This window comes from Sus scrofa, chromosome X (assembly GCF_000003025.6).
Source record: "Sus scrofa isolate TJ Tabasco breed Duroc chromosome X, Sscrofa11.1, whole genome shotgun sequence".
Taxonomy (NCBI): Eukaryota; Metazoa; Chordata; class Mammalia; order Artiodactyla; family Suidae; genus Sus; species Sus scrofa.
The window spans coordinates 5154279-5180888 of NC_010461.5; the positions used below are offsets into that span (position 1 = coordinate 5154279).

Genomic DNA, 26610 nt, shown 5'->3' on the forward strand with positions numbered 1-26610 from the left:
AAGTTTACAAAATATTGGCTGCCTTCCCTGTGTTGTGCAATGCATCCTGACTTCCTATCTTGCACACATTAATTTGTACCTTCCATTCTCCCTGTATAATCCCCTCCCCCTTCTCCCCACTGGTAACCACTAGTTTGTTCTCTATATCTGCAAGTCTGCTTCTTTTGTTATATTTACTATTTTGTTTTATTTTTTAGATTCCACATATATGTGATATCATACAGTATTTGTCTTTCTCTGTCTGACTTATTTCACTTAGCATCATGCCCTCCAAGTGCGACCATGTTGCTGCAGATGGCAAAATTTCATTCTTTCTTTATGGTTCAGTACCATTCCATTGCGTGTGTGTACCACATCTTCTTTATCCATTCCTTACTGATGGACACTTGGGTTGCTTCCATGTCTCAGCTGTTGTAAATAATGTTGCAATGAACATTGAGATGCATGTTATCTTTTCGAGTTAGTTTTTTGTTTTTTTGTTTGTTTGTTTGTTTTTCAGATATATATCCAGGGCAGGATTGCTGGGTCATGTTGTCATCAAATTTTAGTTTTTTGAGGAACCTCCATACTATTTTGCACAGTGGCTGCACCACTTTACATTCCCACCTATGGTATATAGGAGGTCTCCCTTATCTCCCTATCTTTGCCAACATTTTAAAATCTGTGTTCTTTTTGATGATAGCCATTCTGACAGGTGTTCCATCCCCTCACCTTCAATCTGTGTGTCTTTCACCCTAAAGTAAATTTTTTTTTTTTTTTTGGTCCAGTCTGTCACTCTATGTCTTTTGCTTTTTTTTTTTTTTTTTTTTTTGGAGGTTCCCAGGCTAGGGGTCGAATCAGAGCTGTAGTCACTGGCCTACGCCAGAGCCACAGCAATGCGGGATCTGAGCCGTGTCTGCGACCTACACCACAGCTCACAGCAACGCTGGATCATTAACCCACTGAGCAAGGGCAGGGATGGAACCCGCAACCTCATGGTTCCTAGTTGGATTCGTTAACCACTGCGCCACGATGGGAACTCCAGTCATTCTATGTCTTTTGACTGGAGCGTTTTGTCCAGTGACATTTAAAGTAATTATTGATAGATATCTACTGATTGCCATTTTAAACCATGTTTTCCAGTTGGTTTTGTAGATCTTCTTTGTTGATTTCTTCTTATTTCTGTTTTTGTCTTTTGTGATATGATGGTTTTCTTTTGTAATATGTTTGAGTTCCTTTCTTTTTGAATCTGTTGTGTGTTTTTGATTTATGGTTACACTGGTTTTCAAGTATGTTAACCCATTACTATAGCTACTTGCTTTAGACTGATAGTTACATAATACATAATAATCTATATTTTTTACTCCTCTCTTTCACATTTTATGACTTTAATGTCCTATTTTACATCTTAATGTTTATCCTTTTGCTAGTAATTGTAGTTATAGTCACTTTTACAGAATTTTTAAATTCTTTTTTAATCTGCGTATGGGTTTATTTAGGTGATCTTTAGCCCTTTTATATATTTGCTTTTCCTGTTGTGATTTTCTCTTTCCTGTTGATTCTTGATTTCTTCTATGATAGGTTTAGTATTGCTGTATTCTTTTAGTTTTTGCTTGTCTGATAAACTTTTTATTTTTCATTTAAAATTCTATTAAGGTATAGAAAAATTATATAATTTATATTATATTTAAATATATTATCAAATATTATACATTATATTTAGTTATATAATTAATTATATTGATATATTAATAAATATATTGAGTAATAAATATAAGGCTTATATATATAATATAATATAATATATAAATAGGTATATAATTATATTTAATATATTAAATTATAAAGTATGTATATTTATATTATAAAATATATAAAATACATAATATATAAAATATATTTAATAATATAAATATATATTATAATTAATCATAATAAAATTATAAATATATTTTTAATTTATAATATATAGTATATATTATATATAAATACTATACACTATTAAAGTATAATTGATTTATCAAATAATTGATAAATTTTATTTATATTATATAGTATATATTATATATAAATACTATACACTATTAAAGTATAATTGACTTACAGAAGTGTTTCCCAACTTCTGCTGCACAGAAAAGGGACCCATCCATACCTATAAACACATTCCCTTTCTCATACTGTCTTCCATCATGTTCTCTCCCAAGAGACTGGAGAGAATTCCCTGTGCTCTACAGTAGGACCTCAATGCTTATCCATTCTCAGTGTCATAGTTTGCATCTGCTTTATCTCTCCTTCATTCTAAATGATAATCTTGCTGGGTAGAATATTCTAGGTTGCAAGTTTTTCCCTTTCAGGACTTTGAATATACCATCACTTTGAATAGACTGTCACTCCTTTCTGACCTGTGAAGTTTCTGCAGAGACATCAGCTGATAGCCTGATGGAGGCTTCCTTGTAATGGACTGTTGTTGTTGTTGTTGTTGTTTTCTCTTGCTGCCTTTAGAATCCTGTCCTTATCTGTCACTTTTGCCTTTTTAATTATGCTATGTCTTATTGTGGCTCTGATTGGATTCATCTTGTTTGGGACCCTCTGTGCTTCCTGTACCTGCATATGTTTCCTTCTTTAGCTTTGGAAAGTGTTCAGCCATAATTTCTTCACCTGGGTTCTTGATCATCTTTTTTCTCTCTTCTCCTTCTGGTACCCCTATTATGCATTGATTGTCTCACTTTTTTTTTTTTATTACTCATTGAATTTTACTACATTTACAGGTATACAACAATCACCACAACCAGATTTTATAGCATTTCCATCCTAAACCCTCAGTGCTTCCCTCACCCCCCAACCTGTCTCCTTTGGAAACCATAAGTTTTTCAAAGTCTGTGAGTCAGTATCAGTTCTGCCAAGAAGTTCATTGTGTCCTCTTCTTAGATTCCACATGTCAGTGATAGTATTTGATGTTGGTGTCTCGTTGTCTGATGGACTTCACTTAGCATGATAATTTCTAGATTAGCTCAGTTTTATATTATCCCACAGATCTCATATGTTGATTTCAGCTTGTTTGCTCTTCTGATGGGGGGATTTACATCATTCTTTGTTCCAGATCACTCGTTTGTTCTTCTGCATTATGTAGTCTGCTATTCACTGCTTCTGGATTGGTTTTTAGCTCATCCATTCACTTGTCCAGTTTTGATTGGTTCCTCGTTATTGTTTCTAGCTTGTGTGTTACAGTAATCCGCTTTTCTAGCAATGGTCTTTCTTAACTCCTTCAGCATTTGCATGGCCTCCTTTTTGAACTCGAGTAGCTTGGAGAGGTCTGTTTCATTGTCTGTTCTTTAAGGGGATTTCTCTTCTTATTTTAATTGGGTGTGGTTCCTCTGCTTTTTCATTTCACCTAACTTTCTCTGTCTCTATAAATTTAGGAGCACCAGTTATATACTGTGGTCCTGAAGGGCTGATGTTGTGTGGAGCATCCCTGTGTAACCTGTGAGTCCATTACTTTTGGTACAAGGGTTGTATTTGGTGTGGATGCCTGCCACGTCTTTCCTCGGAGTGTGCTCACCATTATTCCCTGGAGAGGGGGTGTGATTGGTGTTGCGACAGAGCCTGCCCTAGATGTTGTGTGGGGCCTCTCCTTTGCTCTCTGGCTGTCAGAGACACGGTCTGCTCCCCAGTTGTTGGAGTAGAAGCCCTGAGGGTTGGGTTGGATCAGCCTAAGGTGCCCTTAAATATGTGCTGCGTCCCCAAGGAAGTGAACGGTGAGGTAAATGAGGCCCATGTGGTCACAGCAGTACCTATGCAGACCTCTCTGATTCTGCCCAGCAGCAGCCCAATTTTCTTTCTCCACTGTGTTTGTCCTAGACCCAGTGCAGGCTGTGCTGTGAAGTGGGCTGGTACTGGAGGCTTCAGGTGGGGGTCGCACTGTGGCTTCAGGAGTCAAGGTGGTTGTGTTCCCCCTGGGACCTGGGATGCTCTGTGGCAGGGCTCTCCCAGGACCTGTCAGCCCCAGATCTGACTCTAAACTATAGTGTGGGGTGGGCAGAACTGGCCAGGCACACTCTGTGTATCACAAGACAGGGCCCAGTTTTTACTCTTTTTAAAATTCTGTCACCCACAGCTCTCTCTGAGCGTGACATTTCCATAAATGGCTGTTGCATATAAACATGTTCTCCAACTTACAACAGAGTCATGTTCTCAAGACATGTCTGTGTGAAAGCATCTCCTCAAAGGAAACAATACAAAAGATATTCATTGCATTTTGAGTCTTTGCCATGGCATCCCACCCACTTGCCAACCCTGTGGACACCATAATGTAGCCCAAGGAGTCAAAGATGTGCAGAAGTTGTTTTTCTTGGAAGCTTCAGGCCTGACCTCTGGGCCAGGAGCCCACAGTCTCACTGGGCTTTGCAGGAGTGGATGGAAGAATGGAGGGCAGGAAGCAGATAGAGGGGTGGTGGGCATGCACCTGCTGGAAGGTACAGCCTCAGACCCCAGAGTAGGTAAGGGGTACAGGATCAGACCCCAGAGTGGACGAGGGCTCTGAGGAAAGAGAGCATAAAGGGCAGGAGGACACAGGGGAAGAGGGCTTAGTGGTGATGGTAGCTCCAGCAGCTGGCATGGGGGCTCAGCACTATGGCGGCCCCAGCAGCCATGGTCAGGAGGGGCACCAGCTGTGACACAACACGGGGTACCTGGGGGCATGGGAGTACCAGATCCTCCCTCGGCAAGATCAAGACCAGGAACAGGCTTTCTGTGGCATCACTTCTGCTTACTTTTCATTTAAAAATTAGAGTGATCATTTACACAGCAAATGAGTTGTATTTGTACTGAAATTGAATATGATATATGTTTGTATTTGGAACTGAGCTAGGACTGCTAATCTATTTTTTCTATTGCAGTTAAGACAGGTAGACGATAAAGTAGACCCTTTTAAAGTGTGTAATTCAGTGGCATTTAGTTCATGTTCAAAATGTACAACCCTCCCATCTGCTCAGTTCCAAACCAGTTTTATTATCTCCAAAAGGAGACTCTGTCCCCATGAAGCAGTCACTTCCCATCCTCTCCCCAAGCCCTGACGACTTCCACTCTGTTTTCTGCCTCCACAGAGCTTCCTGTTCTACGAAGTTCACAAGAAAAATGCACTCATGCAGTAGGTGCCTTTTATGTACAGATTCTAAGGGGTTGCTCGTATCGTTTTTAAAGCACCTCTCATCCCTGTTTGAAAATTACTAAGCACCGACCAGAACCATCTCTCTAGAATGTAAAGTCTTCTGATTATCAGGACACACAAACACTTTTCTGTGATTTTTGTCAGGAAAATCCCATCATTTTAAAAAGGAGAGTGGCTTCTGAAGCCAAAGAAGAAAGGAGAAAAAGTGGCTTCTGACAATACTTAGTAACCCCAGCCTCCAACCTCAGAGGCACAGATCAGAGCTCTGTGCCCCAGGCATGTCCCCGTGCAGGGCCCACCCCCCCCTCCCCCCCACATGGCTGGTTTCTTCCCAACACACAGGTCTTGAGTTCGCAGTCAGAGGACCCTCATCCTTGTCTCCCTTGAAAGGAATTCAGCAAAGGGACCAAGATGGTGAAGCAGGTGCAGAGTTTATTAAAAGCCCAGTATGGGTGAAGGAGCACAGGGGCAAGCTTGAAGAACGAGCTGCATGTAGTAAAGAGGCTTAGACGACTGTGCAGGGGCTTAGACCGCTATTCTGTTGCAGGGGTGTCGTCTGGGATGTCGGGGGAGGGGGTGTGGTCCTTAGCCAGCTATCTTGTTTGGGCCCATGTTGCGACTGACTCAGGCTCCTTCCACTGTGCACTTGAGTCTTTTAGCCACATTGTATCTCTGCGTGAAGGCCTCTGGGAGGTTGGCAGGAGACATGATGGGCTGGTAACTCCTCTCCGCCTAGGCCCCTCCCTAGAGGGAGGGCCTTCTCTGCGCATGGATCAGGCGTGGAAGTCCCTCTCACCCAGAGGAGGGTGAGAGGAAGTCGGGACCATCTTGTCTGTCACCTGACCAGGGCCTCATGCTCCTGCAGGTGTCTTATCTTGAACAGTCAGGGAGAGACTGGCTGCAGCTGCCCATCTGGGGGCCCGGGGCTCTCCGACCTCAGTCTGACCTGATCTGTCAGAGTCCTGGATGAAAAACAGTTTACTCAGGAGCCCCACTGTCGCCCCTAACACAGGGCTGTGTTTCCTTGTTTCCCATGCTGCTTCATACTTATTTCTTTGTGGTCTCTCTCTCTCTGCTAGGATGAAAAGCCTCTGGAAACAAGGAACCGCCAGGCTTGGTCAGTGCCCCACCTGGAGAACAAGACCAGGTAGGTGACAGAAATGAAGGGCATGTCTGCTGAATGAATGTATAGACAAAATCAGTCGGTGACCTTATGGGAAAAGGAATCTCCCAGGTTTTCCTCTGCAGCAGTTTACGGACTCGTGCTTTGGAACAGCGTTCTTCTCGCTCACCTGCAGAGATGCAGTGTGCCGGCCGCACCTCGGCGTGGGGCCTGCTGTAACCTCCCAGACTCTGCTTGGAAATTGGACTCTAGCCTTCAGGGGCCTGTTGTGTTGGAGACACAGAGATGTGGGTTTACCGTATAGCACGACACAGATCTAGCCTTTTTGCCATATATCCTGGGGGTCAGTGATCTAAAAGTGTAGGCTATTGATGAGAAATGCCCCCCAAACCCTGCAAGGGATGGCTGTCAGCCTGGTCCAAGAACTCTGCAGAGTTGAAAACTCCAGCAGATTTCCTACAGGATGACAGGCTGCCTCCTTGGGTTTACCAGACCGTACATTCCATTCATCCCGACAGGGACAGGTAAGGTCTTTGCATCTCCTGGGATCATAGCACACTGTTGATTTTTCTTTTTTGAGGACCTCACATGCGGCACATGGAAGTTCCCAGGCTAGGGGTCGAATCGGAGCTGTAGCCACCAGCCTACGCCACAGCCACGCCACGCCAGATCCGAGCCGCGTCTGCAACCGACACCACAGCTCACGGCAACACCGGATCCTTACCCATGGAGCGAGGCCAGGCATTGAACCCGAGTCCTCTTGGATGCTAGTCGGGTTCATTAATTGCTGAGCCATGACAGGAACGCTGATTTTTCTTTTAACATGAAAAGAACATGTGGGGTTCCCCCACCCCACCCCAGGAAATCCATGAGGCTAGTCCACCGGGCAGGTTTAAAGATCCTTTATTACGGAATCAGTATGTACAAACTCTAACATGAAAATAATGAGTCACGGAATATCAGGCTATTTACAATATGTTTTTGTTTTTTACAAATTTTTTTACAAGATTATGTCTCTCTAAATAACATGACAGACACACATTTTTTATTACATACATAAATAAATATTGGCTTGAAATGACTGTTCTAAGGGACAGGATTTCTAGGGGCCATCTGCTGAGAAGGCTGCCGTCTTGTTCCTGTACCCTACCCTATAACTCAGGAAAAATAACAATAGCTTTACATACAGCCTCCGTGAATCCCTCTGTGACTGTGTAACTTGCTAAAATATTCAGTAGAGCTAAGAAGCTGAGTCTGGCCATGCAAAACCACAGGTAAGCGTCACCATCTTTAGGTATCGATTGATATTTTACATGAATTTTAAAGTACATGCAACAGCTATTTAGCCTCTGTGTTCTGGTGAAGGTGTGAAAAGTCTGTATAACAAGACTTAGAGACATGTGCAATCATGGGAATTAGTACGTTTGGGGGCCCCCGCAGCACACGGCGCAGCAAACGACATTAAGCAGATAAGCCGTGATCACAAATGACGGATTGTCGCACAGAATGACTCTTTGTACTCACATTAACACCGACGCAAGTCTAAATTCAGCCTTTTTAATCAGATTTTCCAGTGGAGGTGAAAGACAGTTGCCTTACCCAGCTGGCCCCCTACCCCTGCAATTGACCGCGCTCCTCGCGCAGGGCAACGGCTCATCCATTCGCGGTAGACTCTTCTGCGATGCAGTGGCTCTCATCTGGGCTGCCCACCAGAGAGGGTGGTGGGCCGTGGCTGGGGAAGGCGTGGTTCTCACAGCCTGGGGAGGGGCTCCTGGCCTGCCCCACCCTCCTCAGTGCACAGGACGCCCCCGGAGAGAAGCCGCACCCCCAAGTCTCAGCAGTGCGGAGGCGGAGGGATCCGGCTCAGTGGGCTGCTTCCAGGTTCTTGCAGTTTCTATCACGCAGGTGCACTTTTAAACTTGAGGTTGTGTTCCCTACGCATTTCAGAAAACTACGTCATAAACCGCATGTCTTAACTATGTCGTATTACAGCTGAATGACGTGAGGGACATACGCGCGTTCCTGCACAGCTGCTCTGCGGAGTCTCCTGAGATCACGAGGGCAGCTCCGATAAACCGTCTTAGAGGGAGAATGCTCGTTAAGAATGTATAGAGCCGAAGTTCCCGTCCTGGCGCAGTGGTTAACGAATCCGACTAGGAATCATGAGGTTACGGGTTCGATCCCTGCCCTTGCTCAAGGGGTTGAGGATCCGGCTTGCCGTGACTGTGGTGTAGGTCGCAGACGCGGCTCAGATCCCACGTTGCTGTGGCTCTGGTGAAGGCCATTGGCTACAGCTCCGATTGGACCCCTAGCCTGGGAACCTCCATATGCCGCAGGAGTGGCCCTAGAAAAGGCAAAAAGACCAAAAAAAAAAAAAAAATGCATGGAGCCGCCACGGGTGCTGTTAGCCACTTGCATGTGATGGCTTCATGTTTGATGAGCTCAAGGCTTTTCAAGAGTAAATACCATCCCTTAATATAATGTTTCTCATATGAGACGGAGGCATCTAAGTGCAGTAACGCCTATCAGGGAATCAGCCGCTAAACCTGTGTTGGAAAATCAAAAACATTGATGCTTCAGCCCTTGATTAGGGCACTCAAATTTTTAAAATTCAAAAAGTTGCAGTTCCATGTTTGCTTACTTGAATATTATGGACGATTATTGAAATTCATAAAAGAAACTTTTACTGCCTCATAGTACTTTCTTTTTAATAGTATTTTCTTCTTTTTATTATTTTCTGTAATAAAATTTAAATTCTTGAATATTATAGCCAAATGACATGCTCCTAAGAGCTACTTAAATTTTTTAGGGAATGCGCAGTCTTAAGAACCTTTATCAGAACAGAAAATATATTTGCTCAATGTCTATGACCCAGACAAAAGAAACATAATGAAATTTCATAAAATTAAACTTATTTAATAATTTAGTAATACTTTTATCTATGTATATACTCGTGCCTTGCAACAATTTAACAGTACAGAAATTTGCTGGCACGAATGCTTGGATTTGCTCATGACAAATTCAGGTGAAAATCAACCTTATTTTTGAAAGTTTAAGATTTGGCAGGTCCGCTGCTGGGCATGGCACACGGATAAATCGTCGTTTCAGAGAAGGCCTCTGTGTTTGCTCAAGCGCAGCGGTGTTTTTTAAGTGAAGGCTGCTCCTGTTCTCTCCTGTCAAAATCCAAGATTCTAGGAGCCAGGTGATTTCAGGACACACGGTGGTAAGTCCATCGCAGGCCACTTTAGGAGCTGCAAAAAAATGGTCAGAGGCCCTGGACGTCCATGCTGAGACCTCCTGTCCAGAGCGGCAAACCCGCCAGCCTTAACAACGTGTAATGTATCTTCATGCCCAGGAAAGCCTTGGCTCGCCGCTGAGGGTCTGTGCTTACAGACGGGGTTCCCTAAGCAGAGGCATCGATGCGGCCACCGCATTACTTTCTGTGCTATGTGCCCTCTGCTTTTCGAGCGAGTGTGAGGCCTGGCAGAGAGCAAGTCCTGGCTGCTGTTCAGCAGGCGCATCAGGGCCACTGCGGGCATTTAGAAGACGGAACACAACACCGAGTTCCAAGACCCACCATGAAAACCCTGGCAAGGCGTTACTGAAAATGTCTTCGTTTGGCTTGTGTGGATGCACAAGGAAGCCCTTCCTTTACCATGTTTGATGCTGATCAGTGGCTCTTTTCTCGTAGAATCAATACTGAGGAGGAAAACCGATTATCGTGAGGCCCGTGAGAAGAACCGTACCTTTATCCGCCATTGGTGAGCTAGGAAAACATCTTCCATGGTCCGTACTCAACGTATAGGCACGTTTGTATGTGAGTCTGTGTGTGCGTCTGTATTTCTATGTACGTACCCACAGACACGCATCAGTATGCAGACCCACATACATACAGACCTGTTTCAAAACATACACATGGGTATGCCCTCAAGAAGAAAACTCTATTAAACCAAATATTTCTGGGTTGCAAGCCGCCCCAACGCAGCCTGCAGTACCATATACTGACAGCGTGATCTGACTTGACTTTGTGATACACGTGGGTAGGGTGGAGTCTGGGAGTCTTCAAACCAGATGCCAGAGATCTGAATGAGTAAAGAAGCGTTCATCAATAGCTGTCCACCTCTCCCAACCAGAGGCCCTCCTCCCTCTGCACATTGCGGAGAAGATTCGGCCGTACAAAGAGCATGCCTGGATTAAGAACAGGCCAAGCTCAATAAAGATTTGGAAATACTCAAATTGCTGGGATGCTCGCCTCTCAAGCCAGAGGTTTTGTTACGTTTTAGGGACCTGTGAGCAGCAAAACAGAACACACCAGCAGCTGTTTTCCACGGGAAGGAAGAAAAAGGAAAATAGAAATAAGACAATGTCACAGGACAATCAGTCTCATAGAATGAAATATGGACGCGTATGCCCCAGAGAAGAATTTTCATTTCGCCCAGGCAACGTCCGGAGAGCAGCGTACATCACGACTCCCTGCTGTTCTGGGTATCTTGCCTAAGTCACTGTTCGCAGGCAGGCGGTCTTCCTTGCCTTTGTGGAGAACGAAGCTTAAGCACTTGCAGAGGAGCATTTCATGTGTCAATTCATGGTATATTTCAGGTTACAAATGCTCTGTTACAATGATCACACCTGATAGCAACTGTCTTAAATATGTGAATAAACAGGGCCTGAAAAACTGTATCATCTTAGTGGATTTTGCAAATCCAATCCATAATTTTAAATGTTTATTGATAAACTTTATGCCTAATATGTGTATGTTCAGTATGCTTCTTACATGTAGAAATTAGGTATTTATTACGCGGGTTTCTTTTGAGCATTTGCTGGTCCAAATTCAGGGACACCTGGGATCTACAGTCATTCCGTTGCAATTAGCCACACCAAAGGGGGAAACAGACATTGCCAGGACCCAGGCCCACCCTTGGCCTCCTCCATTCTCAAAGGAAACTGCTATGCACCTCAGGGGCTCACTGCCTGCCACTGCTTTCTGGCCACATCCCACCTGGGTGGAAGCATTGCGTGCAGTGCAGGTAGATGAGGGCCAGAGGCTTAACAGGGACACCTGCTGCCTCCGGGAGCAGGCGCGGCCAGTCCGGGAGGGCCCAAGAGCTCACGCGGTCAGTCGATCAGCTGTCAGGCATTTCGGGAAGAGGTCAGTATCTTTCGGGAGGCGGCTTGTAATGATGCGCATGCTGATGTTTAAGGTGGGGTCCTGGGGAGGGACAGAACACACGTGTCAGCCGCATCGCCTTACCCCAGCGTGTTCCCTGCAGGTCCCGGCCCCTCCTGGCCTGACCCTGAGCCCATTCTGTCTCTCCTTCTCTTCTCTTCTGTTCCTTCCTCCAAACCATAAAAGGAGACAAACGCCTTTCCCTTCACAGTGATCTAAGCAAACAAAATCCTTTGTCTCGTCTCCAAAAAGTGCTAAAATGAACACGTACTTGTATTGAACAGAAACTCAAGAGAGGAACTTCGGGACGGCAGTCACCCACCCGGACAAAGAGCAGAGGCCTCAAGCTCTCCCACTGTGACACTTTCTAGTTTTAACTATAAAAAGCCCTAAGTATAAAAAGCTATCAGGGCAAATTTGATTCACTGCTTTTTGTTTTGTTTTTCTTCTTTTGCTTTTTAGGGTCGCACCCTCAGCATAGGGAAGCTCGTGGGCATACGGAAGGGGGCAAATTGGAGCGACACCTGCTTCCCTGCGCCACCGCCACAGCCACATGAGCTCTGAGCCACGTCTGCGACCGACACCACAGCCCACGGCAACGCCGGATCCTTAACCTCCTGAGCGAGGCTAGGGATTGAAGCCATGGCTTCATGAATGCGAGTCAGATTCGTTTCTGCTGCACCACCTTTTTTTTAAATCAAAAGTAAAACTAGGCTGACTTTTCAGTTTTCTATCAACATATGAACCTTTGACATGTTTTTAAAGCTGAATCTGGAAGAAAAGTACATGATATAAAAAGCAACAGGCGGCTCATTGTTTTGAGACACTAGGTGACAGTTATTTTCAAGCTACTTGATTTAGTGGTAAGTCAAATAGATTGATGTGGGGCATCGTATGAAGAAAATTCATGTAATACAGATTACAGTAAAACTCTATGTAATAAGAACATACACTCTGTAGTGAGATATGAGTTCCTGTATCATCGTATTTGAAGAGGATTTTTTAAGTTTCAGATGGATATGCGATTATAGATTTTCCCTCATATGTATTTGTAGTTAAAGGACAAGGAAAAAGCATGCCTCACCGAGGAAAAGATGGTCTCATGAAAGGCCCTAGAGAAGGGGAGGGAAGGGGCCGTGAGCAGGATGCCCACAGCTTCCGCCCAGGTGGCTGGAGAGCATCCAAGAAGCAATGGGGCGGCAGAGAGCAGTTCGGCTACAGAGACCCCGTACCCCTAGGGGTCTGCCACGATGTGCCTGTGTTCTTTATTCCCCAAGACTTTCTCTGTGCCCGCAAGCCCGGGGGCGGGGCCTGGCACTCACTGTGCGCAGCCGCAGCCGAGGGCGGGAGATCAGGGGTCCGGAAGGTCCTGATGGTGGCGGGCCCCTCCCCCGCCGCCGTCAGCACCTGCACCTCCAGGCGGTAGAGGGTGGCCGGCCGCAGACTGGGCACCGTGAGCACGTAGTGATCCTGGGGGAGGAACGGGACAGGAGGCGCCGTCAAAGACCTCTGCCAACACCACACCCAAGGGACTCCTGCGCTGACCCTTCCCTCGCACACAACAGGGCGGTGTCGATGCGTGTTCTGACCCCGCCACGGAGTTGGTACAATGTCCCTTTGCGAGAGCGCTGCCTGGCAGTCTCGGCACCAGAGCCCAGTTCTTGGCAGCTGGGGGCGGTTGGCAGGTTAAGATGTACAGGGGCCAGTTCTCAGCCCTCCCCGCCCCCGCCAACTGCACTTGTTATTCCTCAACCTACGCGGTTCCCAGGCACTTCTGGTGACGAATGCTTGGCAATCCCCATCTCAATGAACGAGCCAACCATGGTCCATCAAGGACAGTATCTGTCCGTGCCCATCTCCAAAAATGTTTATGCCAGCACATTGTTCTCCAAACTCAATAAAATCTAGCACGTGTACCTAGAATAATTACTTTCTAATTCCATGGATGTTTTCCTTCCCGGATTTAAGTTTTTGGGTATTTTTTTGTTTTTTTGAGTAAGCGTTAGATATTCTAAGGGCATTTTTAGAGCGGGTAAAAGCCCACACATGGCTTTTTTCTCCAAGCCAAAGAATTAAGTAGCCTAGAAGACAGGCCAACTCATTATGGGCTCTGGCCAAATTTAAAGGGGAGAGGAGAAGAAAAGCTGCTTTGAGCTATTTTCCCCCCGTTAACCCTTAAACAGGGCATGTATACTTGGGACACAGGGATATGGGTTAGCCAGGGTTGTTGGAAATGGTTAAATCACTTTGTACCAGGTAGACAGGGTAAGGTACCACATAGATATAAGGTATGAAGAGCGGGCGCTGGTCACCAAAATTTATCCGGATGATAGCTGACTCACAAGCACAGTTGTGTGTCGTTCACACTTGCAAACTGACATTCTCAGAGGAGACGGATGAGTGGGTCTCCTGGACCCCGCCCTCCCCAGATAGAGATGCCCGCCCCTGATGGTGAAGCCGGGTGGCCTCGGGCACCTACCGCGGGCAGGATCTGGGACTGCGAGATGATGCTGTTGGGAAGGCTGTTCTGCCTGCTCTCGGTGGTGACCTCCGCCCAGGTCACCTGGAAGCCGGTCATGGCTGGTAGAGGGTGGCCTTGGCCATCTTCCACGAGAAGTGTCCTGTGATGCTGACGTCCTGGACCACGAAGGAGGCGGAGAGGTTCTCGGGCTTGGCTTGTACTCTGGAGTGAATGTGACCTGCAGCAGGAAAAGACCAGGGTCCGGCGGCTGGAAAAAGTGGGGGCGGGCCCTGCCCGGTGCTCCTCGCTGGGGACCTCAGGCAGCCGCTCCTGGGCGCAGGAAGCCACGTGGCCTCCGGGCTAAGTGCCTCTGAGGCTTTGTGGTATGTTTAGGGCCCTGCTTTGGGGGTGGAAGACACAGAATTCTGCGATCTGACACAACTGCGGTGAGAAGGGAGAACAGTCGCTACTATATGGGTGGTGTCAGAAGTCCCTAGAAGGGAACTCAGGGGACGCCTCTGTGAATAGTTGTCCCGGGTGTGGGACGGGGCATTGGAAAGTAAAGACTGGCTTTGGGAAGGGCGTAAAAGCAACTGTCATGGCCCGGGGTGGACAAAGATAAGAGTGCACCAGGGCAAAGCAGTGCACGGCCGTTTGGCCTATTTCCAAAGGGGAAACAGTGCCAGCAAAGGTCGGCTCTCCGGGCTGTTGGAATTACGTCTTGACGCAGGCATTCCCACCTGTGCTACCTTCAGACCTGGGCGTGGTACTGCATGCAGTTCAGCAAGACGCTTACTCTCAGATCTGAGGGCTTGGGAGGTGCAGTCTGGCAATGTCTGCAGAGGTGCTCGCGTCACAAACCTGCTCTGGGGGTTTGGGGGAAACGCACCTGCTTCTCCAGGGCAGCTGACGTGCTTGTGGCTTTTGCCCTTCAGGGCGGAGCAAGGCGGCGTAGTGAAGAAAACGGTTTCTGCCTTCAAGCGGCCCTTTGGCCGTGTGGGCTGCACGGTCACCTTATATTTGCAGGCAAATGACAGATCTTGAAGAATCATGTAATTTTCCTATAGGGAGACAGAGAGAATATGCCAGCAATGAATCTCAGGAGGGCTACAAAGTGGCAGGAGATGAAATCCTGTTCCGACGAGCCTGTCTCCCTTTATGTGGAGTGTGTGCCCTTCCGCCTTTATAAAAAGCACCCAGGGGACAGTGTCCCTGCTTTGGTTAAGTACAGTCATAGAGCGTTCCCCTGGGATGGGGCACATCAAGAACCCCGTCAGACGCAGTGATGCCACAACGGACAGCCAACTTCTGACCTTCACAAGCAGCCTTGGTGAGCTGGCAGCGGCGGGGTCACGCTGTAAAGCTGTAAACACAAACCTAACTTTTGACGATGAAAAAGCGAACGCAGGCGGCTCTGAGACACAGACTTGCTTGAGACCTAAGCTTTTCCTGAATTAAGGGAAGCTGTTCTTGGGCAGCGCCTCTCCTCCGCTGGTTGGAGGCTGCGATTGCTTCCGGCCGGAACTTTGCGCTTTGTGATTCTGTTCAACCGCAGATGCATCAGCGGAGAAGGACGACGTTTACTTCGAAACTCACGCGACAGGAGAGAGCTGACGTCTGCGACTGTTCCAGCGTGTTAGGCGGTTCCTTCTCCCTTTGTTCAGTTATGCGGTTCCCTGGGTGTAGTTATCACAGCGCAGAGGGAATATCTTTGGGTGAAGGGTGGGGTCCCTGCCAGACATCAGCGTGGATTAGGGGGAACGGGAGACAAGACGATAAACACCGAGGCAGGTGCTTCCCTGAGAACCGAGTCACGAGCAGAAGCCCTGGAGGTGGAGAGATGCTGCTGAGAACGACCTGGCTGAGGAGGGCTGAGCCCGGGAGCCCTATTCGCTTTTCTTCAGGATCTGGGAACGCACTGGACTCCCCTGTTAGCCACTCAGGACCCCGCTTCCCGGGTCTCTCAAGGATGCTTTCACATGGAGGGGGCAGACACGTGCAGCAAGAGGTGAACTAGCCTCGCGCCTTGGGAGCAGTGACGGGAATTAAGGGGCTCTGGATGTTGAACTTGGAGCCTTGCTCTGATTTCTGCCAGACATGGTACATGTGCTCCGTGAATAATTATTATCATCTTCCAAAAGCATCTAAAGATGATAATCCTGGGATTGGCCAGCCTCCCAGAAGGAAGGCAGGTTCCATTTGGTTCCAAGGCTCGCGGAAGGAACACAAGATCCTACACCCTGCCCACAAAGCGACTGATAAATCCTGCTGCTCTTTCTTCCAGTGCTTTTCAAGTAGGTTTCCTTTTTTTACAATGTTTTCCTTTTTTCCCCCTTTTCTTTAAACCAAAGGCCACAAACTCTGGGAAGAGCTTCGGGATTTAAGGAGCAGTGTTGGGACAAGTTAAATCCAGCACAAAGCTGTGTGTTTCTGCAAACCAGTAATTTATCTTACTAGTTATGTGATCAGAAGTGAGTCTAAAAATATTGTACTGAGTGCTTTAGAACTTGTTCAGAAGAAGGAAGCCTTTGTTAAACATCAGTCACATCAATATTTTGTACCTTTGGGGCCATATCCTGAGATGGGTTCACTGTCCTGATACACGCTCTATAAAGTGCTGTTATGGACACCATGCTAATCCAGTGGCCTCTGAAACATTTCCTGTGGTTTGCTGATTCCACCCTATAACTCTTGTAATAACCCCAAATACTTAGAATAATATTTTGAGTCATATGGACAGAATCACTGTCCCCAAGGGCTGTAATGTGCTCCTAAAGTCAGAACATTAGCATGTTCCCTGCAGGACGGGCCCTCGCCTTCAATACCCGGACGAGCTGGTGGAATGAGGAGTGTCACAAAACAGAGGCTGAAGTTGAGGGTGCCGTAGACGTTCACTGCGAAAATGAGACTTTTCAGTCCTGGGCTGAGTCACAATTCAGCAGATAATTCAGAGCTTGTGTCCAGTTAAGATGAAACACAGAGGGCCTGCCAGCCTTTCCCCTGAGAGTTCCCGTAGACCTGTGTCTTTCCTCTCTGCATGTCCACCCTCCCCCCCAACCCCGTGACCATGGCAACCACCCCTCCCCCGCCGTGTGTGATGACAGCAGCCACGCCCCCACCCCCTGTGGGGCTATGAAAGGGAGACACCGGATGTGTGCAGCTCGGCCTGTGTCCAGTGGCTGACTGGGGGAGAACGAGTTATCCATTAGACACACCGTGTGCATCTCTTTCTGCCCAGCTTTAATCCCAGACCAGGTGAGTCTAGCGGCCATTGAGAAGTCAGCATTTCTCCCCCTCCTCACCTGGGTCAGGGCCGAGGATGCCTCCAGGCTGGCGGATTCGTTGTGGGCACAGACTTCCGGAGACCACTGCACGTGGTACCGACTGACACCAGGATCTGTAACATCAGCACAAACAGGTGTGAGGAACAGTGTGGAAGTCACGTGGCACGTAGCCCGATGTTCTGGAAGCATGAGAGGGAGGGCGAGCAGGGCCCTGCAGGTGACTTGAAAATGCCCCCACCGACCTGCGGAGGCGGGTCCTGCAGCATTCTGATCACTTTCCTCATTAAGAGTGAAGCCAAAGTAATAAATCGTCAGAGGAGACAGGCATTGAAATACCAGAACCAGACAGGAAAACTAATGAGAGTCATAGGAAAACGACTGCAAAGCACCCTGGAGAATAACGCTGCCTTGGTGTCTGTGGGAAGGAGATCCCAGCAGAAAGGGAGACACAGGGCAGCAGGTCTCCCTTCCATCCTAGGTTAGGAGAGACCCTTCACACATCTCTGAGCCCTGCATCCTCCTGAAAAAGCAGCCAGAAAGGCCACTGAGCCCAGGCAAGAACCAAAGCAGCTCCTGCAACTGGGAGAACTGGCCGTTCAGATGTATTCCATCCGGAGTCATGTTGTGACCGAGCCCCTGACCGCAAGACACAGTCAACAGCCACCCTGCACCTCACAGAAACGTATCCTTCCTTTACGGCATATGTGATCCCTCCCTAAGTGACCTGCTCCCCAAGCCAGGGGCGAACATCGCCCCTTCAAGGCGCTCACTCCCAGCCGGAGCACCGTATTTTCTGTACGTGCCTTTACTCTAGGCGACCGAGCGGGAAAAAGACAAAATGATGAGAGCCACTCAGTGAGTGTGGGAAAGGGGGTCCAGGCATCCTGGGATTACTAATCACCCCAGTGTGTCCCAAGCTGGGCACGGCATCACTTCCGTGGGTGATTAGCATCTCAGCCCAAAGCTCAGGCCAAGTGTTTGATGGAGGTTTTCAGAGGGGAAAACTCTTTGATGAAGTTGGGTGGGTCTGGTGGGAACTTGCTCTGAGCACTTTGGAACAAGAAAAGAAGAACCTTCAATCTGAGAAAATAAACAGATATCCGGTGGGCACCAATGGTGTTTAGTTAAAAGGGGAACCCCCTGATTAGAGGTTTTAAATTTGTACATGGCAGACATCAAGGGTTTTTTTTTTTTTCTTTTTTGGAAAAGAATTGTACATTATACATTAAGTATGAAGTCAATCAATGAGTGAATTCATATCCTTCCTTTCAACAAGTGGTGCTGTTCCAGGCATCATTGTGAAATAATGCAGTTCCCAGGAGCAGCTGCTCTCACAGATCTTAAACATTAAGGGCTGGACAAGTCGTTAACAAAGTGCATAAATAAAAGAGAACTTAGACTGGAGGGTGGTGAGGCTACAGAGAAATACGGAGGGTTAAGACAGGGTTATGGCTTTAAATAAAGTGGCTGGCATGGCTCATGGAGGAGCTGATTTGCTAGTTAGGACTGGAAGGAGGTTGGCAGAGGGACTGATCCATTTGGCACATCATTGTGGGCAGCGCACACTGGGCCAGCACGTCCACCAGAACTATTTGCAGCCATGAACACCATCTCTGTGTGGTGACTGCCAATCACTTGAGCCCCTAGAGCAATGAACGTATTGTTGATGCAGTGGAGAAATCAAATTCTAATCTTGATTCATTTAAGTCAATTTACAATTAACACAGGCTGGTGGCTCCCGTATCAGAAAGCACGGTTCCAGCTACTGGGAGCAGCCGGTTCCCAGGTGCAGAGATGGGCACAGAGTGAGTCTGACTTTCTTTGGTGGGAGCCATCAGGGGGCAGATTCTGGTTTGCTGTGCTGCAGTTACCTGGGGTGTAATTGATATACGTGGCTCTAGGCATGCGGAGTAGCCATACCTACTGTAGGGCGTGATACATTTTCCTAAGAGGATGCTGATGGAGGGTCCCTTTGGCCCCGCCCCCTCCCCCGGCTCTCACCGTGGCCACGCCCCAGTACACGCCCTCTCCTCCCATTGGCGCTTTGGTGAATAATGTCATTCATGCCCCAGGCTTTCTAAGCATCTTCCTGCTCAAGGCTCTGTGTTTCAACCTCCACCCAAGCATGTCCCCGGAAGAGTGGGTGCTCCCAGCTTCCTAGCTCATGTAGATGGTCTTCAAACTCAACACCTCAAATATCACACCTTGGTTTCTGTTCTCAGACTGCTCCCTGCTTGCCCTGATGTAATCTTGCCTTTTTGTTTCTTGTATCTGCGATGGTCCACTGTGCTAGGTCTCAAGGACACTGACTGACTGTCCTTACAGGGCAGCCAATTGCTAGACAGCGACGACTCACCTGCAAGTATCTTTCCTGAGCAAGTGCGGATCCAGAGCCGGCTCCCCATGCCTCCTCTGTGGGGCGGGCACAGTCTGGGCCCAGCCTCAGGCCCTCATCATCCCTGGGCTGGGTACCAGGCAGTGAGGACAGCCCCCTGCCCCAGGGCCAAGGAAATTATTCAGACTAGCAACACCTGACACTGCCTCCCTGCCTTGCCTGTTCCTCTCCACAGAAACCCACTAAAGGCTCCTGACGAGAGCTCTCCCACCTCTGGATGACCCGGTGCTTCCTATGTGGCCCACGTGGCACTGGGCCCCTATTCTGGGACCTGTGAGTGACAAACCACCTTCTCAGTGGTAGCTGTCCCCTGACCTGGTGCCTTCTCCAACCCCAAATGATAATGAAACCTGTGCTTTAAACCATGATTGAAATGAACAGCTGTCTTCTAAGCCATTCTTCATGGTGGTGTTTTCAGATGTACACACACAGCACAAAGTAAAAAAACAGAGGACTATTATTAAAAATATTCATAAATGTACAGTAGTTAAGGCAATGTGGTGTTGCCACAAAGTTGGAAAATACGGCAAATCAATTGAGAAGTCAGTTTTTACATATATATGTGATTTAGGGCAAAGCACATCACAGAGCTTTGGGGGAAGACTTGCTTTTTAAGTAAATGATGCTAAACCAGTTGGAGATGAAGAGGAAAAGAGAAACAGCACTGTGGTCTTTTTTTTTTTTTTTTTTTTTTTTTTTGACCACAACACTATGAGACTATAAATCAACTACAAGGGAAAACCGGCAAAAAACACAAACACATGGAGGCTAAACAGCAGGCTACTAAACAACCAATGGATCACTGAAGAAATAAAAAAGGAAACCAAAATATACCTAGAGACAATGAAAATAAAAACATGATGATCCAAAGCCTAGGGGACACAACAAAAGCTGTTCTAAGAGGGACGTTTATAGCAACACAAGCTCACTTCGGGAAACAAAGGAAATCTCAAATAAACAACCTAACCTTACACCTAAAGTTACTAGAAAAACAACAAACAAAACCCAAAGTTAGTAGAAGGAAAGAAGCCTTAAAGATCAGAACAAAACAAATGAAAGAGACGAAGAAAGCAACAGAAAACATCAGTGAAACTAAAACTTTGTTCTTTGAAAAGATCAACAAAACTGAAAACCCTTAGCCAGACTTATCAAGAAAAAAAAGAGGACTCAGATCAATAAAATTAGAAATGAAAAAGGAGAAGTTACAAATAGACACCACAGAAATACAAAGGATCATAAGAGACTACTATAAGCAACTATATGCTAATAAAATGGACAACCTAGAGGAAATGGACGAATTCTTAGAAAGGTACAATCTTCCAAGACTGAATCAGAAAGAAACAAAATATTAACAGATGAATCACAAGTAATGAAACTGAAACTGTGATTTAAAAACTTCCAACAAATAAGTGTCCAGAACAAGATGGCTTTGCAGGTGGATTCTATCAAATATTTACAGAAGAGTTAACACTTATCCTTCTGAAACTCTTCCAGAAACTTGCAGAGGAAGGAACACTCCCAAACACATTCTATGAAGCCACTATTACCCAGAAACCAAAACCAAAGACAGTAGAAAAAATAAAATGACAAGCCAATATCACTGATGAACATGGACTAAAAAATCCTCAACAAAATACTGGCAAACCAAATCCAACAAAACATTAAAAGGATTATACACCAAAATCAAGTGGTATTTATCCAAGGGATGCAAGGGATTTTCAACATCCACAAATCAATTGGTGTGATACATCACATTAACAAACTGAAAACTAAAAAACCATATGATCATCTCAGTAGATGCAGAGAAAGCTTTTAAGAAAATTCAACATGCATTTATGATAAAGAAAAAAAAAAAAACCTCTCCAGAAAGTGGGCACAGAGGGAACCTACATCAACATAATAAAGGGCATACATGACAAACCCAAAGCTAACATCATACTCAATGGTGAAAAGCTGAAAGCATTTCTGCTAAGATAAGGAACAAGATAAGGATGTCCAATCTGACTACTTTTATTCAATTTGGTTTTGGAAGTCCTACCCACAGTAATCAGAGAAGAAAAGGAAAACAAATTGGAAAGAAAGAAGTAAAACTGTCTCTGTCTGCAGACAACATGATACTTTACCTGGAAAATTCTAAAGATGCTATTAGAAAACTACTAAGAGCTCATCAATGAATTTGGTAAATTTGAAGGATACAAAATTAATATACAGAAATCTGTTGTATTTCTATATACTAACAATGAACTATACAAAAGAGAAATTAAAGAAGTAATCCCACCTACAATCTCATCAAAAATCATTAAATACTTAGGAATAAAACTACCTAATTAGGCAAAATACCTGTACTCCAAAAACTAAGGTACTGGTGAAAGAAACTGAGGTTGATACAAACAGATGGAAATATACTTTCTGTGTTCTTGGATTGGAAATACCAATACTACTGAAATGACAATACTTCCCAAGGCAATCTACAGATTCAACACAATCCCTATCTAATTACCAATGCCATTTTTTCACAGAAGTAGAACAAAAAAACTTTAACTTTGTATGCAAACACAAAAGATCCCAAATAGCCAAACAACCTTAAGAAAGAACAAAACTGGAAGAATCATGAATCCTGAGTTCAGACTATACTACAAGGTGATAGTCATCAAAACAGTATGGCACCAGCACAAAAGCAGAAATATAGATCATGGAATAGGACAGAAAGCCCAGAAATAAACCCACACACTTATGGCCAATTATTAGTCTATGGCAAAGAAGGCAAGAATGTACAATGGAGAAAAGACACTCTCTTCAATAAGTGGTGCTGGGAAAACTAGACAGCTACAGGTGAAAGAATTAAATTAGAATTTTTTTAACACCACACACAAAAATAAACTCAAAATGGATTTAAGACCAAAATGTAAGACTGGATACTATAAACCTCCTAGAGGAAAACATAGGCAGAACACACTTTGACTTAAATTACAGCAATATTTTGTCTCCTAGAGTAGTGGAAATAAAAGCAAAAATAATTGGGACCTAATCAAACTTACAAGCCTTTGCACAGCAAAGGAAATGACAAACAAATTGAAAAGACAACCTATGGAGTGGGAGAAAATATCTGCACATGATGTGACTGACAAGGGATTAATTTGCAAAATATACAAAGTTTATAGAGCTCAATATCCAAAAAAAAAACAAAAACAAAATAAAACCTCAATTTAAAAATGGTCAGAGACCTAAATAGACATTTCTCCAAAGAAGACATACAGATGGCCAATAGGCACATGAAAAGATGCTGACTATTGCTAATAATTAAAGAAATGCAAAATCAAAACTAAATGAGCTATTACCTCAAACCATTCAGAATGGCCATCATGGAAAAGTCTACACATAACAAATGCTGGAGAGGGTGTGGAGAAAAGAGAACCCTCCTACACTGCTGGTGGAAATGTAAACTAGTGCATCCATATGGAGAAAAGTATTAAGGTTCCTTTAGAAATTACAATGAAGTTACTATATGATCAGCAGTCCCACTACTGGACATGTATATGGACAAAACTCTAACTCAAAAAGACACATGCAGGAGTTCCCATCGTTGCTCAGCAGAAATGAACCTGACTGGTATCATGAGGATGCAGGTTTGATCCCTGGTCTTGTTCAGTGGGTTAAGGATCTAGCGTTGCCATGAGCTGTGGTGTAGGTCACAGACGTGGCTCAGATCTGGCATTGCTATGGCTGTGGCATAAGCCAGCAGCTACAGCTCCAGTTCAACCTCTAGCTTGGGAACTTCTGTATGCCATGGGTACATCCCTAAAAAGACAAAAAAAAAAAAAAAAAAGAAAGAAAGAAGAAAGAAAAGAAAAAAGAAAATATACATGCACCTCAATGTTCACAGCAACATTATTCCCCATAGCTAAGACATGTAAGCAACCTAAATATCCATTAAAAGATGTATGGTACATATATATATACAATGGAATACTACTCAGCCATAAAAAGGAATGAAATAATGCTATTTACAGCAACATGAATAGACCTAAAGATTATCATACTAAGTGAAATCAAAGATAAATATATCATATCACTTGTATGTGAAATCTAAAAAAAAAAAGTTAAAAATAAACTTATCTACAAAAAGAAATAGATTCACAGATATAGAAAACAAACTTATGTTTTCCAAAGTGGAAAGGAGAAGAACGGATAAATTATTAGATATACACTACTATATATAAAGTAGGCAAAAAACCAAGTCCTACTATATAGCACAGGGAACTATATTCAATGTCTTATAACAACCTATAATATAAAATCTAAAAAAAAAAATTAGGTATAACTGAATCACTTTACTGTATGCCCAAAACTAACATAACATTGCAAATCAGCTATCCTTTGATAAAATGTTTGTGTTAGAAAAAAAAAAAAAGAGGGAATGAAAAATAACGTTGATGTTCCAACAAAAATCCAATCTAGGAAGAAGCCTGAGAGAGAAAGATGAGACATCGTAACCTCTAGGAGATAAGGAGGCCATCCTTGTGACCCCTGCCTAAGATTTCTTCAACAGGACACAATGAGCAATAAACCTAAAGGAAACAAAATGATGAAGGGATCATCTCTAAAATTCAGACACACCAAGACAATGGAAAAAATAAAAGCGGGAGAAAAAATACCTGAATGAAGCCCGCAGATGCCTCATATACTCCACCTCAAAAGGACTCTCACGGGACAGCTGGCTACACAGTTGAAGAGTGCTTTGCTAAAAAGGAGCTCCACGACCAAGAAGCCTATGAAAAGGTGCTCAGCACCTGGATGAGCAGGAGACTGCACACGCAAACAGCACAGAGCCATCACTTCACACGAACCAGAACGGCCAAGCTGAGAAGGATGGAACGTCCCAAGTGGGCAGAGCATGTGGGGCAGTCTTACCCTCCTGGCGGGCATGTGCTTTTTGGTCCAACCACTTTGGAAAATGCTCGGCATCTTCTACAGGTCACCATGCTCTGTGACCTAAGAACCCCACCTCTGTGGGAGAACGGCACATGTGGGTGTCTAGAGACATGTGTTCATTAGATGTGCTCAGCAGCATGGTCCATCATAGCCCGTCCCTGGGACAGACCAGGTCTCCACCAAGTGCTGGAGAGGGACACAGATGGAACTGTGCTAGGGACGACTGTGCAGCAGAATAAACGGATGAGTCACGGCTCCCTGCAACAGCACGGGAGAGCTTCCCACACAGCGCATTCACTGTAGGAAGCCAAAGGCAAACTATAGGACTCCGCCTGTATCAATTTCAGATACAAGCTAAAGAAACCATGAGTTTTAGAAGTCAGGATGGGGTGCTTACTCTTGTATGTGTAACTGTCTACATCTGGATGCTGACATTTTCATTCCACTACACCAGGTATTTAATTTTTTCTTTTTCTTTTTCTTTTCTTTTTTTTTTTTAGGGCTGCACCCAAGGCATATGGAGATTCCCAGGCTAGGGGTCAAATCAGAGCTACAGCTGCCGGCCACAGCCACGCATGATCTGAGCTACATCTGTGACCTACACTGCAGCTCACAGCAACACCGGATCCTTAACGCACTGAAAGAGGGCAGGGACCAAACCAGCATCCTCATGGATACTAGTCAGATTCACTTCCACTGCACCACAAGGGGAACGCCCCATTTCTAATATTATATTAATAAGACATGTTGTTTTATTAATACTCATACATCATACTGACATAGAGTTCACACTTTAAATAGAAAAGAGCAGTCATCCTCTGCTGTCCAATGGAGATTGCCGACGGGATCCACGCCTTGGGTACCAGATTCTGAGAATGCTCAAGAACCCGCGGCTCCTTCTGCATCCTTGGAGTCAACCAACTGCAGATCTTAAACACAGTACACCATCTGCGGTTGGCTAAAATTTGCAGATACAGAAGCTGCTGATATGGAGGGCTGACTGTTCCAGAGATCAGATAAGTCTTACAGTTTGATATCAATTCAAAGCTATTATTAAATATAGTAATATGGTTCTATTAACATATAACAGAATTTAAATTTAATATTGAATATTCAATAAATAAAATGGAACTTAAATTAAAACGTGACAGTAATAAAACATTAATGGTAATGCTATTTCAGCTACAGAATGAAATTCAGCGGCTTGGAAGAAAATTCTGGAGGAAAAGAGCTCCAACAGCAGTATCCTTAGGGCATGTGAGCCGATACCCTGAGTCACATAGCACTTTAGAAAAATGAGAGGACTTTTTAAAACTGAACTCTTGAAACAATCTATTTTGCTCAGATTTTCTGTCTTAAAGTGAATTAGACATGATAACTATAAAAATGCCTGTCAAATCATTCTGAAAGTACTGTTTCCATTATATAACTATTCTAGGAGAACAGGAAATAAAGGAACAAAAGGAATTTACCACAGAGAAAAAAATTATCTATTCTAAAGTTGAATGTTCATGGCAGTATTAATTATAAGATGGAACTTCTGAAGGCAATTAGTGTTTGGGTAGCATAGAATCATGACTCATAGTATGATATTATGGCGTGTCCATCAAGGCAGCCATTTAAAGATGTTATAAAGATACCAATGTAGAATGCAAATATAACATTATATGAAAATGTGTTTATGTTTTACACACACACATGTAGAAGAGTGAGAAAGAGAGGCAGAGCAAACTTCTGAAAGAAAATCAACTAAAATGCTATTTTCATGAAATGATACTGAGAAGATAATTGGCTTCTGCTTTTCTTTTCCAAATGATGTGTCTGTCTTGTGGGTTTTTTGTTTTGTTTTGTTTTGCCATTTGCAGCAACATGGATGGAACGATAGACTCTCATACTTAGTGAAGTAAGTCAGAAAGAGAAAGACAAATACCATATGATATCACTTATATCTGGAATCTAACATACAGCACAAGTGAACCTTTCCACAGAAAAGAAACCCGCGGACTTGGTGAACAGACTTGTGGTTGCCAAGGGAGAGGGGGAGGGAGTGGGATGGACTGGGAGTCTGGGGTTAAGAGATGCAAACTATTGCCTTTGGAATG

At 44.9% G+C, this 26610-nt stretch overlaps 1 protein-coding gene and 1 long non-coding RNA gene across 8 annotated transcripts in view; one reads left to right on the forward strand and one right to left on the reverse strand.

The window, feature by feature from the left end:
• The window catches only part of LOC102166211, a 597641-nt gene that overhangs the window by 530705 nt on the left and 40326 nt on the right, over nucleotides 1–26610 (forward strand). For 3 of the 7 annotated variants that reach the window (XR_002340800.1, XR_001302517.2, XR_309181.3), the window contains 2 exons: nucleotides 6226–6293; nucleotides 9961–10219. This is a non-coding gene — a long non-coding RNA (uncharacterized LOC102166211). Of the gene's footprint in view, nucleotides 1–3398; nucleotides 3463–6225; nucleotides 6294–9960; nucleotides 10220–11898; nucleotides 12385–26610 lie in introns of those variants that run through there. The other 4 variants (XR_002340799.1, XR_002340801.1, XR_002340797.1 and 1 more) reach the window with 3 other exon arrangements.
• The window catches only part of ANOS1 (anosmin 1), a 200198-nt gene continuing 182947 nt past the window's right edge, over nucleotides 9360–26610 (reverse strand). Inside the window, 6 exon segments of the mRNA XM_001925070.5 lie at nucleotides 9360–11478; nucleotides 12759–12906; nucleotides 13916–14013; nucleotides 14016–14135; nucleotides 14787–14958; nucleotides 17200–17294. Of these exon segments, the coding sequence (XP_001925105.3) occupies nucleotides 11420–11478; nucleotides 12759–12906; nucleotides 13916–14013; nucleotides 14016–14135; nucleotides 14787–14958; nucleotides 17200–17294 (692 nt within the window). The 3' untranslated portion in view covers nucleotides 9360–11419.